The sequence below is a fragment of the Drosophila takahashii genome, chromosome 3L (genome assembly GCF_030179915.1).
Source record: "Drosophila takahashii strain IR98-3 E-12201 chromosome 3L, DtakHiC1v2, whole genome shotgun sequence".
In the NCBI taxonomy this organism is placed as follows: domain Eukaryota; kingdom Metazoa; phylum Arthropoda; class Insecta; order Diptera; family Drosophilidae; genus Drosophila; species Drosophila takahashii.
The window spans coordinates 12,414,708-12,430,427 of NC_091680.1; the positions used below are offsets into that span (position 1 = coordinate 12,414,708).

Genomic DNA, 15,720 nt, shown 5'->3' on the forward strand with positions numbered 1-15,720 from the left:
GGCAGCTACGAATTTTTATAATATTTCTGTCTATCAACTTACTTTTAAGTTAGACTTCATACTAACAAAAAAGGGTTTCCTTAAAGTTTAAAGTTTAAACTAAGGATGGGGATAAAAATTCAGAAGTGTATGTTTTCAATTATTCAAATTTATTTTTAACCTAGAATTTTAAGTTAAATATTAAATAATTCGAAGCATATCTACAATAACTTTTTTTATGCCTGTACTTAGATAATAATTAGTCAGTCCAATTTTTATTTTTATCAGTGTTCTTAAAGCCAGTAATTCTTCCCTTTAAAAAAAGCATTAAAAATATGACGTCGAGGTTGGCTTTTATAGATTATGATCTTCGAATAGTGTCTTTGAGATTTTGAATTTCTTCCATTAGTTTCTTGCGTTCGCTCTTAAGAAAAAATACCTCCCGCTTCAGAGAACATCTGGAGATGTATAGATATTATTAAAAACGGATTATTTATTATCTATTTATTTTACTTACACTTCGTGCTCCAAGTGCTTCACATAATTGTCTCCAACTGAATCCACTATCTCCACATGGTCCTTGGCATTCGATTGAGGGTTCATCGGATCAAGAATTTCCACTTCCAAGTGCCTGTGACTTTGAAGAGTATCGGTATCCCTAAGTGATTGGGAGGACCCACTCCCTTCAGAAGCACCTTTTAGCTCCAAAACTTCATTAAAATCCCTTGGTGAACTTTCTTCCAAGTCCTCAAAATCGGTAGTAAAGTTACAGAGTTGGATTTCAATGGTCTCATGGGCCTGTGGAGACTGCGTTTCTTCTTGGGAAAATTCAGAATCGCTATTGGCATTCTTGACAGATCCAGCTTTGGAAACATTTGCAGAATCCCTTTCAGTTTTTCTACGCTTGTCTTTAACCAACTTTTGGGGTCTATTTAGGCTTGGAAATGAGCCTGGCTTAAGTTTAGTTGGATTCTTCCGGGTAAATCCAAGTTCGTACTGCAGATTCCGCTCAAAATCATCGGGTGCAAAGTGCTCATTGCAAATACAAGCTGTTTTAAAAAAGATGCACTCATAATTTGTTTACTTTTTAAACAGTTGTTGTTAAATAATACCTGTGGCGGAATTAATATTATTCCGCTGACAGAAATCGATCCATTTTTGGAGGAGTTCCTTTTCTTTGGGGAAGTGAAAGTATCGCCATTTCTTTCTATTGGAATTGCGATTATTATTTCCGCAATTTTTTACAGCACAGCGCATTTAAATAATTTGTTTTTAGAAATTAGATTCTAAATAAACAATCAGCTGTTCAAAGGCTGCAAAACTGCATTAGGTGTCACGACTAAATTGGTTTGAAACTTGGCTGTGTATACGGATAATGGATAAAATTATCCGGCTAATAAGTATCGGTTACCTTTCATTAAAAAACAGTCATTTAAAAACAAATAAATAAAAAATCTAACAAATTTTAAATATAAAAAAAATTAGAAAAATAATTAATAGAAATTGTAGGAGCTTCAAGAAATCTATCGATATCTCCTCTATTTAATCACGTCGACTAATCAGCTGTTTTCCGCTTATTGTTTTGATTTTCCCCATAAGTTTTTGTTATTATGTTAAAAAGTAGCAATATAAATAGGTAAGGTTAACAAAACCCTGTTTAATTGATCTACAATGCATCAAATCCACCATCTTAGTGTTCTCGATGAGCTGCCTGATCAGACAGCTCAATCCTCCCAAAATGGAAACCCAAAACAAGATTCGGAAACCTGTTGCTCCTCCAAGGATCAGGATGTTATGGGCAGTCTAGCCGCTTTGCAGTTGTCCGCTGGAGTCCTGCAGATAGCGGAACCTCCACTGGAACACGTGCGTTCCCAGCTCAGGGAATTAATGTAAGTAGTACTTGGTTCAGAATCCAAGATCACTACGAACATGTAATCTCATTTCAGTGGACGGCAGAACAAAATATACATCGATTTGTCCAAGGAGAAATACAAACTGGACTGCAGCGAAGTTGCCAGACTGAATGACATGGTAAGTTTATATGAGAATTTCCAGATTTTATCAACATTATTTTAAGATATTTGGAATCAGGTCATGTTCATACCACTTTCTCTCGGTTTTGATTAAGTCACATTCCAAAGCTAATCTTTGGATTTTATTTTATACATACATATATCGTATTTTCAACCCTAAAATTCAAATTTGATCGTATCCTTATTCTTCATAAAAAACTTGTACTTCCACTACTTATTATTAAGTCGAAAATTATGTTTATTTTGTGAAAGGTATTACATTTTATTTTTATTATTTTATTTACTTTTATTTTAGAATTAAAGTAAACAATTTATTTTGTTAATAGTTTCACTCAATTTTTGTAATAACAAAATGCATTATTCAAATATCGAGATTGATGAGGAACCAAAAGTGTCCAGTACAACATACATTTCCAAGGTGCGGTGGAAGCTTTTTAGACATCAGTTTGATAACTAGGTTACAATCAATCTTTCAGACCAATTGGGGCCATTTTCTAAGGCACAATATCATTGTTTATGAGAAAGCTCAGCTAATTAAGTTGGTCAAAATCTTATCAGTAGGTGCAGTCAAATGTCTGTGATCACAATCTAATCTAAAGACAAACGCGAACAAAGCAACTTGGCATTATACAATATAAAGTAACTGGCTCAATTACCACTTCCTCTTATGCAGATGAGCGATGTCAAGCGGTACAAAGAAAAACTAGCAAAGATCAAGAAGGAAATGCAGGGCGTCTACCAGCGCACCAAAGAATTAAAGGTAAGAAATGATTTAAGAACAAAAAAAAAACCCATAATAAAGCAGTAAAGGAAGTAATCAAAAATTAAAAACGGTGTTGATTAAAATGTTTATTAACTTTGAATTGCTGATTACAGAAACGCGCCGCAAACGTGGCGGCCTGCAAGCAACGCGACTACCAGCGTAAACTCGAGAAGCAACAGCACGAGGAGTCACTCATCGGCAGCCAGTAAAACCAGGTGGATCTCGGATTTTACGAGTTATACACCCCGTTAAGGCGCATTTACATTGGGATTCTCGTTAACAACTAGCTAACAACTTAACACAGATAACAGTTGAACAAAAGTTTAACCATTTGGATACATAGTAATTAAAATTGTATATGGTATAAGAACTGGCTACTGCGATAGATCGAAAAACATTATTGTATATTGTGTATAGTTAAGTAAATACTTGAGAGATTTCGCAGAAAGAAAAGAGCTACATGCACCCGATCTAAGGGAAGCCAATGACTACGATACATTTAGCTACAAATATTATTTATAAATATACAAATTTGTTAAACATTAAGATGGTGTGGAGAAACAATAGTTGAACAATCACAGCGCCAAGGCAGCGGCTTATTTAAACTTAGATTCACGGTAAACATTGTTTGTAACTACTAGAACATGCAAACAAACAGCTGCGCTTGAAAGTCTACAAATAATTAAGTTCTCACATTGGTTTCATTTCAAAGTTAAATGAGGAGGGGTCTCGCTTACGCGACATGCACGTAGGTGGCGATCTGCGGGAGTGTGGGGTGACTAAGATAAGTTACTACTTAATTAAAGCACGTTTACAATACAGGTAGGTACATTGATTCAACATGCAGCTTCGAGAGTAGAAAGATGTTCGAGTGGAGCATTCAGTTGAACAGTAGAAGCGTGGCCTCTTGTTGTCGCTGTTGCTGGTTCGTTGGTGATTGGTGTTGTGGGTGGTGATGCGGTCAAAACAAACAGCGTTTAGCTAACTCTACTATACTCCTGATCATTCAGCATGTGCATTGCATCTGTCGGTGCGAAATACTTGACAGTGCCTAAAAATATTCGGAAAAGTTAGTGAAACGTTTATAAATATTTTTTATAAATTAATAAAATAAATTTAAATGTAGGTATAAAATAGGGTAGTTAATATAATGGTTTAAAAACGGTTTATATATTTTAAACAATCTATAAATTGATTGTCAGAAAAATGTTCGTTTATTTCCCAAATATGAACAGTCATATTATTTTTTTGAATTTCAGTTCACATACATATAAATCGAAAAAAATATGATAAGATTATCATCGATTGATTCATATATTACAAAACTTACTTAATCTGGCTATAGTATTTTAAATTCATTTTGAGCCTGTATGTCTGTTATCAGTAGAAAATCGTCAAACAGTAAAAAATAAATTCAATGGCAGATCTTACAAAGATGTTTGGTGGTTTAGGTGTTAAATTAATATCGATTTTAAGCACATTTGCCAAATGGGGATTTTACTATCTACACTGCATTTTAAAGGGTTAATACTTTAGGAAGCTAGCCTTCTCGTAAAATTATCCCATTTATACAGAGATAAAAAAGGATGAAGGGGATCTTGGTCAGCATCAAGTCAGGTCGACTTCGCGGAACTCGTCACCGTCTTTATTGTCAGTATTTTTAGGCTTGTCCGTCTCCAAAGATGCAGAGGCTGAGGGAGTAGCGGTGGCAGTAGAGACCCTACCCTTACCATTTTCGTCGATGTTTCTATTACGCTGCAGGTACAGTTGAAGGGACACGTGGATTACGAAGATAATGAAGGCGCCTATTCCGAAGATCTCAAAAGTGGTACGCGCAGAAACCGATTCAAAGAGCTGTCCACCGATCAGGCTGCCCATGGAGACACCTACGCCCTCGAAAATCGCACCAACCAGACTCTGTTATGGGGAAGAAAGGAAATTATCCATTGTAGCCACTCCTCAAAGGCATTAAACCCACCTGCATCGTTGCATCCGTTCCCGGCGGTGCCACAATGCTCGCATATGAGGCCATCGTGGCGTAAAAGAGCCCAAAGGTCACGCCGTTCAACAGTTCGATGGGCAGGATGTACCAGGGATTCTGCAGCATCGAGTACAGAATAAATCGCACTCCGAATCCAAAGAGCACCAGACTCATGGCATTCACATGTCCGATCTTCTTCAGAATCCATCCGGAGAGGAAAAAGAAGGGCAGCTCGCCGCCAAAGCACTGGATGCCCATGACCAAGCCTTCCAGGGTCTTAATCGAGCTATCACACCCTTCGAACGCCTTGTCCAGCTGCTCCAGGTAGATGAACAGAAAGTTCCAGATCAGCGCCGTTCCAAGTCCAATTGCGACGCACCACAAGAAGAAGATGACGCAGCGAACGGAGAGGAACATCTGACCCACGTCCTTCACAATGTTCGAGGACAAGTGGGTGGGAGTGTGCTGGAAACAGAGCGTATTTAATTGTTAAAAATTCAAGGAAACTATTTCTGTGATATTCTCACCCTCAACTTGGACGAGGCAAACACATCGAATCCCATGATGAGCAAAGCCATCCAAAATACAGCCGTGTAGTTCTTGTCCACCTCACCCAGGGACATGTGATCCACAAGGAGACCGGCCAGCAGGGCAAAGACTCCCCAACCCAGGGAGCCGCACAAGCGCTGTTTGCCGTACAGATGATGACGCTCCCCGAGGATGCCAAAGCAGATGGCATCTCCGATGCTGACCACCACCGCCATGCCGATCCAGCTGAAGATGAGCAGGCCGAAGAACAGCCAGAACTGCGGCATGGCCATAGCACTACTCGTATTAATCACAGCACTCTCCGCCAGCTGCTCCTTAAGGTAATCCTCCTGGCAGTCCATGGTGCAATTGGCCTTGAAGTACTCCTTGTCCGTTGGGCAATATAGCGTCACATTTTGGCCCGCCACTTGACCATGATCGTGGGGAACCATGAAGAACATGCAGCTTTTATCCTTCTCAATCTTGTTCATGTTGATATTGGTCCCGAATTCCAGCTGGCTGTTGGTGCGATTGGCGGCACAATCGGCCGTCTTGTTCTGCAACCAATCCTGGCACACAATGTCCCACATGAAGGGCTGGGCCTCGCAGTTCATGTGGCAGTTCAGCGTCCGATTTCCATAGTACCGCTCAAGATTCCGCTCGACGCACTCGCCGTACTCGGAGCAGAATCTCACGTCGGAGACACCCTGGTGGCAGTGGAACTCCACCTTGGGCAGCGGCTTCTCCATTCCCGGCACGAACATTATGAGGAAGAAGGCGATGCCCGTGAGCACCTGGCCACCCAGGAAGAGCGATCGGTGGCGATGGTACCTTCAGATGTGTGAAATTATTCGTTTATTAATATGGGTATATTTAAGAAGAAGATAAATGAGAAGATACCAGTAACTACAAGTAATATTTAAAGTTATTGGACACATAAATAGAATTGGAATATTTGTTGTATAGCAAAATTTTATCAATTATAATGCGTATGCTATCTAATCTAAGTGTTAAGCAGCAACAAACATTGACCACTTAATAAGAAGTATTAGAACAAATAAAACAGATATATTTTTTAACAATTGATATAATCGAAAACTAATCTCAACTATGTAATTAAAGAACTCAAGTAAATCAATGATAGCGTTATTGAGTAAGTATCCAAATGGTTTTCAAAAAACTGATATGATAACCTACAATCTAAATCACTCTTATCTTCTTTCGTTATACTTTTGATTGAAAGGAAATTAGAGTTTTTAGTTTTTGAAATTGTTTTCATTAATACAAGATAATTATGTGTTTCTATTTAAGGAAAAGAGGGAGGATAAGATGATAGACAGACTAGTTAGATTGTCTTACCGGTCTGCAATGTAACCGAATAGGGGCTTCGCCAGCATTCCGATGATGGGCAGAATCGTGTACATGGTTCCCACAACAGCGGGGGAGTATCCCAGCTGCCCGGCTAAAGTGGGCATGAAGGGGACGACGGGAGCGGTGCCTAGATAATAATAATAAAGCAGAAAAAACACTAGATTATCTTATAGACGCGTTAGCGCTGATAAGTTGATGAGCGAGTGGGTGGAGATATGCATATGGGCACTTAAATATGATATTCAGCACATTCGTCTACTGGTGGGTGTTTCTCCCTCGCCGATAAGCAAAGTCTACCGTAAACAAGTGGAATTAGATATCGTCGACTCGTTTTGGAGTAGAACTTAGTGTTAATTGAATTAAAAGTAAGAGTAAGCTTTAATTGCTGAAAGTGGCATGGCTGTCGGCACGTCTTAACATTTGATGACTTTTGGGGAGCGGCAGTTCAGTGGGCCAGTGGGGCTGTCAGTAAATCTTGTTTCTTAACCTTTGCCCACATTTGACAATTGGATTGCGCTGTGTTTCTGGTTCGTCATTTTGAAAATGTTTTAGTCATGGTACAAACAACTTTGGGATGGCCTTATCTCAAATCTCTATTATGTGTGTTTTTATCTCTAAGAATACTCTGCTTTATAACATTATTATCTTCCCAATAAAGCTAGTCAAGTAGACAAACTTGCCTTAACTTTCTGTAATTTTTTTTAGCTTTTTCCAAAAAATAATACGATTTCTTCAGCATTTGAAATCATCATTAATTCACAGAAAAAAATCTCAGAAATAGTTTGGGTTTCTTTAATTTATTGCCATTATGCTTATCTGAATTAACAAGAAATGAAATGTGAGTCAATTTCGGCAATTAAAGTCAGATTGGAAATTGAAAAAATGTTGTTCCCATGCGGCTTTAACTCGAATAAAGTGTTCAATTATTAGACCCCAGACATTAGTGTTCAGAATTTTCCATTCCAATATAAAGCTATAAAAATGTTAAATTAATTGATCTGCTTCCGTATACAATTTCTTCTTGATTTTTAAGTGTTGATTTCATTAGACACGATCCAATATAAGATTTCAAATCAAGCATTTAATTTTAAACCTTATTAAGGTTACTTTTAACGCCTATTCTCAGTTTTTATGTTCCTTATTTTAAAAGTTATACCATGGCATTCATTTAAATATTTTTTATATACATATACATATATGAAGTCTAAATAACATACTTTCTTTAATAAATTTATATTTACTTTATTTTCATACTAGTCCCAAGTTGTTAGTGAAAAAACCGTGGTTCAGTTAATTAGTAATCATTTCATGGTGTAAAGCTAATGAAATTGCTGTGATACCCCATTTAAAACCCATCAAAGTGCTGCATCATTCGATGGGAATTGTAACCCCAATCGGCCTGCATTAGCTTATCGGCTGTTCATTAGACTATGGTCTCTATTCCGGGTGTTTGTTTTGTTCTTATCTCCGAACATGGGTGCAAGTGTTCTATGTGACGAAATCGAAGCTTTATAGAGATCGTAAGTTCGCCATCGCCGGCAAAACATTTAGCCCCCAGCACGTGCGTGCCGCTAAAAACGGGAGAGCTTATCGGCTGATGTAAGCGATGCGCGGTACTTAAGTTAATGGGTTTTCGGGGGGGAGTTACTTACCGGCATTGAAGAGAAAGTAGTGCGCCTTCATGGGCAGCAGCTCCTTATCGACGGTGGCCTTCATTTCGGCGTAATTACGTTGACCCGCGGCACAAAGATCAATACCGAATGGCTTTATATCGGTGCTAAATTAGCGCGTTTTCCAGTTCATTCACAAAAAATGCGAGGGCAGGCAGAAAAAGCATGTGCCTCACACACACACGGGCGAATTCGAATGCATGCAGGTGTTGTTTATGTGTTTGTACCCGGGATCACGTTTCTCCGCCAATTGGAATCCGCTGCATCGGGCGATATTTGTTGTTTCAAGAATTAACACTTTCCGCTCGTCGCCTAAATAGAACGCCTGGGAACTCGTCGCATGTTTAGCTTAAACCGAAAAACGCACAATCCGCAGAAATCGAGGGTTCCGACTAGGCGGACTTCCAAAACACGACTGCTGGCTGCTCGAGCCGAGTGTCAACATGTTTGCCTGCGCTCGCCGTCGTTTGTTTACGAATCCGCCTTATCTGCGGCACACCAATTAATATAAGCTGAATACGCCCACCGACGAACATGAAGAGGCGCCCGGCAGGTTGGTTTTATTAGCAACGCCAAAGTAAACTTAAAAATAAACCTAAATTGCAAACACAGCTGATTGGACTGTCTAGGGATGGGCGATGCCCGAACTAGGGATGGGTCACGCGACTCACGAGCTTTGGCGCAATAATTTAAAATAAGTACGTAGCATAGATTATTTGGAATTATTTGATAAAACAAATGAAAATTTAATCGAATGTAAAATAAAAGTAATCAAAATAAAATAAATGTGGAATATCTTTTTAAAAAAATTCTCTTATACAGTAGAATTTATCACTGAATATCTTTCTGAAATTATTCCCACTATGCAATTCTCTTGAAACTATATAATATTTAACCATTTCACTTAGAATTGGTAGTAAAAGCAAACCCTATACTTTACAATCAGACGGAACCAATACCATTAGCATTTTGCTTATGCACATTTATATACGCATTTCATTTGTACAATTCTCTCGAACTAGTGGGTAACTTATAATTACAATGACTCTATGCTTGAGGCGGGGAACTCGGGGAAAACGCGGCTAATTGCAAGAGCCCCTATTCGAATATGTGGCTGTAGTGCTGCTGATATACGTGAATGTAGTTCTCCTTCTCCTGCGGCGTCATCTGCGCTATCAGGTTGTCGTCCAGTTGGTCGAGCGGATGGGGTCGTCCTGCCACCAGCACCGTGGGCACATCGTCGTCATCCTCAGCGGAGTCCGAGTTGATGTAATTGTCGAAATCGACATCAGCTGTAAATTAAATTAAATTATTTCAAATTTCCCATTATAAGTAACTAAAACCCTTACGAATCTTGGCATTGTCGATGTCCTTCTCGTCGTCGCTCGAATCGCTGGAGTTGGCGTTCGAGGAGCCCACGCGCATGCCCTTCATGTGCGGCTCCTTCTGGCCCGGCTGCTTTTCGTGCTGCAGCAGCACGGACATTATGTCCTCGTTCTCCTTGCGGTTGCGATGTCCGGATCCGCTGGCCATCTGCACCGCATCCGACGAGCCATCGGCAGCATCCGTGTCGGTTATCACAGTGCTCTCGGTCATCCAAATGGGCCTGGACTTGCGCTCGATCACCGCATCCGAGGTGTCGTCGCCGCCAATGGTGACATCCACTCGCGTTTCCTCGACGGCGAAGCCTTGGTTTCTCGTCGCCTCGCCCGACCACGCCAGGCCGTCCGGTCGCATGGCGTTGGGCTTGTTCAGTCCCCGAATGGTGTCGATGTCCACGGGTTCGGGTTCCAGCACCTCCGGCGCCAGCTTGATGCCCTCCACCTCCCTGAGAAGGTCATAAAGCGGCTGCAGCTGCTCGTTGAAGTGGGCCAGCAGCAGGCGCGAGTCCTTCTTGGGCATGGCGGCGCTGTCCTCCTCCACGGAGCTGCCGCAGAAGGTGCACCGGAACTCCAGGGTGGCCATGTCAAACAGCTGGTCGGCCTCGAGGTCCGTGAAGGTCTTGGAGCACGTGGAGCACTTGAAACTGGCCCGGCTGGTGGCATCCCGCTCCTCCGTCTCCATGCGCTTGCGCATCAGATCCAGCTTGTACTTGACCACGTTCACGAAGGTCTTGTAGTTGATGAAGTAGTAGTTCACCTTCTGCGCCTTGCCATCCGGCCCCGTTTCCATCTTCAGCCGGATCTGGATGAACTTGTCGGTGCGCAGCGTGGTGATCCTGGCCCGCAGCTGCTTCTTCTCGAAGCGCAGCAGCTCGCCGATGTCGTCCTCCTTCATGCAGGGATTCCGCACCAGCATGTCGATGATGAGCGCGTCCTCCAGGGAGTAGAATCCGCGGACCACGAGGCGGGCCAGCTGCTTCAGGCTGCTGGGCACCTCGGTCACGTAGCGCACCTCCGTTTTCGCGGGCGCCGCGTTCGAGGCAGCCGCCGATGTGGACGACATCGTGGGTTTATCTGGTGGATCGGCAGTTTATATAGGATTTGTTTCGGGGCTCCCACGCCACTCACCAGTCTCTCGGATCCGGAACTCCAGGAGCTGAGCTCTTTTCGGTTATTCGCTGATTGCGGTGGGTCCAGGGATCCTCATGGGTCGACCGGCAGTCATCAGCTCCCTATTTCGGCGGATTTTACCTGCTTTTCCAGCGCAAAAATAAAAATAGGGATGTCAAAAATATATCAAAATATCAATATATCGATATTTTTTGGTGGAGAAGCATCGATGGAAGTTTCGATGCATCGATGTTTGGAAACATCGTTTTTCGATCATCGATGTTTTTCGTTTTTGAAATTAGGTGTGGAACCTAGCTAAAACTTAGCGATTTCTTAAGCCCATGTTGGGCTGGCAGAACTTACGGCATTGCCACATCAAACATTTTAAAATTCAAATTTAAAGCATAGCCTGTTAAAAACTTGGGTGATAAAAGCCCTTATTAAAAGCCACTTTGAATGCCATTTAAAAAGTACCACTCAATATTACTCAGAAGGTTTGTACTTATGTTTAAGAAAATAAATCTCAGAGATATTAAATGTAAAAATATTATTCATAAAAATTTAAAATATTTTTTAAATGTTCTATGAGTGTTTTTCTGAATGCGAATGCACTTAATTTACATATTTGCACACTGTCTTAACTGAGAGCTTCGCATATGAGCGGTGTTGGCTTTCAAATGCTTTTGGCCGCACAAAGCAAATAAGTGAAAATAATCCAACAAGTCGCTTTTTCGCCGCCTTTGTTTATCCGGTCGAAGTGCTTAATATTTCATGCTCCGCTGTCTAGGGTCGTCTATTTTTTAATGCGAACTCCGCCTTACGTTCGAGTGCATTCCGGTGTAATCCGCCCGAACGACGTTCGCCCACACGAAAAAACCCTTGGCTACACAAACAAAGCAGCCACCGCGGGGGTGGACTTTTCAGAGGTCAGAGGTTGGGGGTGCAGACGACCCCTTGCGTGTTTATTTGGCTGCCAACACACTTCTGTTGTCCTCGATGAATGTCATGGATATAATTGGGCACACAATGCGAGGTCCGAATCAGCTGCTCCATGTTTACAAACGAAAATTCAGAGGACAGAATAGAGTGAAATTTATTGGATGCGAAATAGGAATTTAAAAAAGGTCCTTGAATTTCGTAGAAAGTTACATATTTCATATTTCTTAGATTTTTCTAAGGCTTACAATTCAATTTAAAAAATTCTCTACAATTTGCGATTGTTTAAATTAAATAATTAACAGTTTAACAATTTAAAGTTACAATCCTATTGTATTGCGAGAAGAAAAACAAAAGAAATCTTTGAATTTTGTCTTACGAGTTGCCTCAAAAATTATTTTTTGTTTGACAAAGAAAATATCCTCATTAGGAATTTTTATTTTTTTATATTAAATTTTTATTTTATTATTTGTGTACAATATTTTAATTTATAACACCGTGTTGGCTAAATTATAAGTAAATTAATGATTTTTAATTGAAATAAAAGTTTCGCTATTAACTGTTTACAGTGACAACTGCTGCACGTGAACACCCACGGGCGATCAGCCCGAGGAGCTGCCCGAATTCCTCGGAAAAGCGCAGGTTTTCCGGAGGGTGGGTCACCCCCAGAAACTCCACCTGAGCTTGTTTACCTTGCATCAGGGTGCAAGGCGCAGACGCAGCGAGAAAGTGGACAGAGGAGTAGGCCGAAAGTGTTTGGACGCTTTTCCGAGAACCCACTCATTAAGCCCCCCAGCGCTACGTCCATGTAAAAAAGCTTTTCCGCGAGAGAAGCGGAGAGCTAAAGGCCAATGCGCAGGCTCCTGCTCTTTCGTTGCGGGGAAAACAGAAACAGGCTTTCCCACTTTCGCTGGTGGCATCCGCCTGCAGTTCGAATTTTGAGTCGTGCGCGCTAACGCTCGTTTTCCTCGCTTTTCCGAACGACAATTTTCCAACGGCGGCCACAACAATTACAGGCGACAAAAGCGTGCAAAAACTTTTTTTTTATTTTCGAACGTTTTACTGCAATTTCCTTCTTCGTCTGCGAGACGGTGGACTTTTTTGCGGCTTTGGTTTTCCCGTTCGCGTGTGTTTTCTTCGGTGTTTCTGTGTGTTTTCCGCTGCGAATATGGGACCTCAAGGAAATCGGCGATAAAAACACAAAGGGAAATTGGGAAAACGCGGCGTCGCAACTTTTGCCAAATTGATTTTTATTGTGTGAGACGCAGAGTTCAAGCATTATATAAAGAATCGAGCAAGGAAAAGGTTGGTTTATTAAACACCCGAAAAGTGTAAAAAATTATACAGAAAATGGGATATTATTTATATGATTTTATGCATTTTTTGTTGTTGGCTGCACGTGAATTGTTGGTGGCCAGTTTCACCCTCTGGTAGAAGCTCACCCTCGAAAAATAGAGAGCCGGTCGCTAACCGCCCCCAGGGGGTGGCGCCACCCCTTCGCCCGCCGCCCACCTCCCACTCGTCTGTGATGTCATACCACCCACCGCCCTCCGCCCATCGGCATAATCGCACTAATGGTCTTAGACATCCTGGCGCGTCCTCTCTCGAGCGCTTGATTGAGCCCATTGATTTGCGGATTTCTTTGTGGACTTGGACTCCTTTGCATAACGATATCGATATCTGGAGAACTCTCCTTAATCACGGCCGCATATGCACTATATACCATGTACTCGCTGTGTATATAGACGGCCTACTCCACAAATCAGGTCAAAGTTGCATACACTCATAAAAATATTTTTCTACATTTTAGAAAATCGCCCTAAAAAATTTTTCGCCTTTGAACTGAGAAAAATTTTCTATTTTCACGACAAATTTGCCATAAATTTAAGGCAGGTGACCATAAAAAAATATTTTTAGGGTTAATTTTTCTATTTTTCTAATATTTAGGGCGGTTTTTTTCGATTTGCTTCGTTTTGACCTTTTCTAAATCCAACGGCGAATTGCCCTAATTTTTTTTCTAAAATTTTTCTAAATACAAGGGCGATTTGCCTTAAAAATCACTCCAAAAGTGTGAAATTCGGTAGCCCAGCGGTCTAATCACTTGCGCTTTCAACTTTGCTATATGAGGACTAAGGTTGTGGGTTCGAACCCTGTGTGATTCAACTTGATTTTTATGTTTTTTTTTTTTGTAAACATTATAATACTGAGGACATTTTTTCGTCCGAATTTTAAATTAAAGTAGTCTTTAAACCTTAAAAACGTATGGGAGTTCTGAGTTAAAAGCATACTTTATACGGTTTAGTTGCCTTTAGTCATATTATAACGTAGACCTCAAGAAAATAAGATATGTGCAGAGTTTGTTCGTCGTCTTGCGCGATGGGTCTGTGGTGCAGCGTTAGGACGTTAGACTCTAAACCGAGAGGTCGTGGGTTCGATTCTCGCAATGACCAAAAAAAGTAAGTTGTTTTTTCTCCTCATATTTATTTCCCTAATTCGTTTACAAACATGATTTTTCAGTTCTAACGGCTGTTCTGTATAGATCGGGCCCCCCTCTTAGCGCAGCTCCCATATAAGCTACACACCAATACAACAATATGAAACGGTGTCCTCCGCCGGTTTTGTGTAATTAAAGCAGTCCCAGTTCCCAGAATATACACGATTAAAAAATACATGCTTCCCAAATTCAGTTAAGCATGCTCAAACTCGAATTTTTTTAATTTGTCTAATTTTTTAGGGCATTTGCCTTTAAAAACAGAAAATTCGCCCTTAATTTTAGAAAAATACACCTTAAAATTAGGGCAAATCACCCTAAAAAAAGGAAAATATTTCTTATTTCAAGAAAAATCACCCTAAATTAAACCAAATTTCCATCGGGATTTTTTAGAAAATTTTTCTAAATACACGGGCGAATCGCCAGCGGATACGATTTATGGGCGATTTTCTAAATCCACGGGCGAAAAGTCAGTTTTTTAGGGCGATTTAGGGTAAAAATTTCTATGAGTGTAGTGACCCAGAAACGAACATTGACGTACGGCGTGGATATAAGTTGTGGGGATTTAAATCGTGACTGGGATCGGGATTCGGATTGCGATGGGATATCCTGCAGATTGAATTAGTCAAGTGCAATTTGCATTTGGAACAAGGATTTATTCGATGCCTTCAGAATAACTCATTTGCAAACTAAAGCGGTTAGAATCTACGTTTCATGCTCCATATGCATACGAAATGACTTTCATATATGACATTAAACCTTTTTAAGTTAAAAATAATAATATATTGTAGAAAAGTAAATTTATAAAGGGTGAAAATATAAATAATATTTCACATTCTTTAGTAGTACTAATTTAATCCAATTTTGTATACAATAGAATGCAAGATATTTAGGATAATATTCAAATTCATTCCGAAAGACTTAAAAATCTAAAATTATATCTTATTAAATCTAGTGTTAAAAAGTTTTGACGGTATATATCCATGGATATATATTATATATCTGCAGAAATACTTCGCTTAGAAATAAAATCGTTTTCTGAAGCTTTGGAAATCCTTCAAATATTTTCCAAGATTTAAGGTAAAATCTAGAAACTAAAAGTACACAACTATTACGACATAACACTGTCATAATTATTTAATTGTTGCCTTATGAAATCCCAAGGGTCCGTCATCGCCACGACAATTATTCTGAAGAACTTTGGCCCCCAACAAATCCGTACGTGCAACATTTTCACAGTCCCTGTGTTTTGTTCGCTCCATTCTTGTTACACATTTTCACATTTTCCCAGCTGATGAGCAGAACAACACTGAACTTGAGCGGGAAGCGGAGGGAAAATATTGACATTCGCTATTCGGGAGGGTTACTATTTTCTTTTCAGTCTCCAGTCGGACTTTGTTTTGTTTTGAGCGGAGAAAGGAGAGTGGAGAAAGGAGAGTGCAGAAAGGAGCAAGGAGCAAGGCGAGAGCGGAGTGA

The 15,720-nt window shown here is 40.5% G+C and overlaps 5 protein-coding genes across 6 annotated transcripts in view; 2 read left to right on the forward strand and 3 right to left on the reverse strand.

The window, feature by feature from the left end:
• Positions 1-128: 128 nt before the first annotated feature.
• On the reverse strand, positions 129-1,301 carry LOC108054156 (uncharacterized). The gene is made up of 3 exons (XM_017136987.3): positions 1,092-1,301; positions 497-1,028; positions 129-437 (listed from the first exon to the last, which is right to left on the reverse strand). Exons 1-3 carry the CDS (start codon positions 1,234-1,236, stop codon positions 341-343), a joined length of 774 nt encoding a protein of 257 aa, XP_016992476.2. The 5' UTR covers positions 1,237-1,301; the 3' UTR covers positions 129-340.
• Positions 1,302-1,511: 210 nt separating this feature from the next.
• On the forward strand, positions 1,512-3,321 carry Pldn (biogenesis of lysosomal organelles complex 1 subunit pallidin). Its single transcript, XM_017137042.3, has 5 exons — positions 1,512-1,615; positions 1,674-1,868; positions 1,926-2,010; positions 2,686-2,772; positions 2,889-3,321. The coding sequence occupies exons 1-5, from the start codon at positions 1,590-1,592 to the stop codon at positions 2,982-2,984; spliced, it is 489 nt and encodes a 162-aa protein (XP_016992531.3). The 5' UTR covers positions 1,512-1,589; the 3' UTR covers positions 2,985-3,321.
• On the reverse strand, positions 2,842-8,946 carry Sugb (Sugar baby). 2 transcript variants are annotated; one of them, XM_017137040.3, is made up of 6 exons: positions 8,308-8,945; positions 6,644-6,782; positions 5,284-6,115; positions 4,754-5,221; positions 4,506-4,692; positions 2,842-3,826 (listed from the first exon to the last, which is right to left on the reverse strand). In XM_017137040.3, exons 1-6 carry the CDS (start codon positions 8,369-8,371, stop codon positions 3,753-3,755), a joined length of 1,764 nt encoding a protein of 587 aa, XP_016992529.2. In that variant the 5' UTR covers positions 8,372-8,945; the 3' UTR covers positions 2,842-3,752. The 2 variants fall into 2 exon arrangements, with proteins under 2 accessions (XP_016992529.2, XP_016992528.2); XM_017137039.3 differs by lacking the exon at positions 2,842-3,826 and having other exon boundaries at positions 4,071-4,692; positions 8,308-8,946.
• A 340-nt stretch (positions 8,947-9,286) lies between these two features.
• On the reverse strand, positions 9,287-10,996 carry TfIIEalpha (transcription factor IIEalpha). The gene is made up of 3 exons (XM_017136894.3): positions 10,836-10,996; positions 9,675-10,781; positions 9,287-9,617 (listed from the first exon to the last, which is right to left on the reverse strand). Exons 2-3 carry the CDS (start codon positions 10,768-10,770, stop codon positions 9,424-9,426), a joined length of 1,290 nt encoding a protein of 429 aa, XP_016992383.2. The 5' UTR covers positions 10,771-10,781; positions 10,836-10,996; the 3' UTR covers positions 9,287-9,423.
• Positions 10,997-12,716: 1,720 nt separating this feature from the next.
• The window catches only part of LOC108054168 (F-box/LRR-repeat protein 16), a 32,542-nt gene continuing 29,538 nt past the window's right edge, over positions 12,717-15,720 (forward strand). Inside the window, exon 1 of the mRNA XM_070214672.1 lies at positions 12,717-13,058. The gene's annotated coding sequence lies outside the window, so the exon portion shown is untranslated. The remainder of the gene's footprint in view (positions 13,059-15,720) is intronic.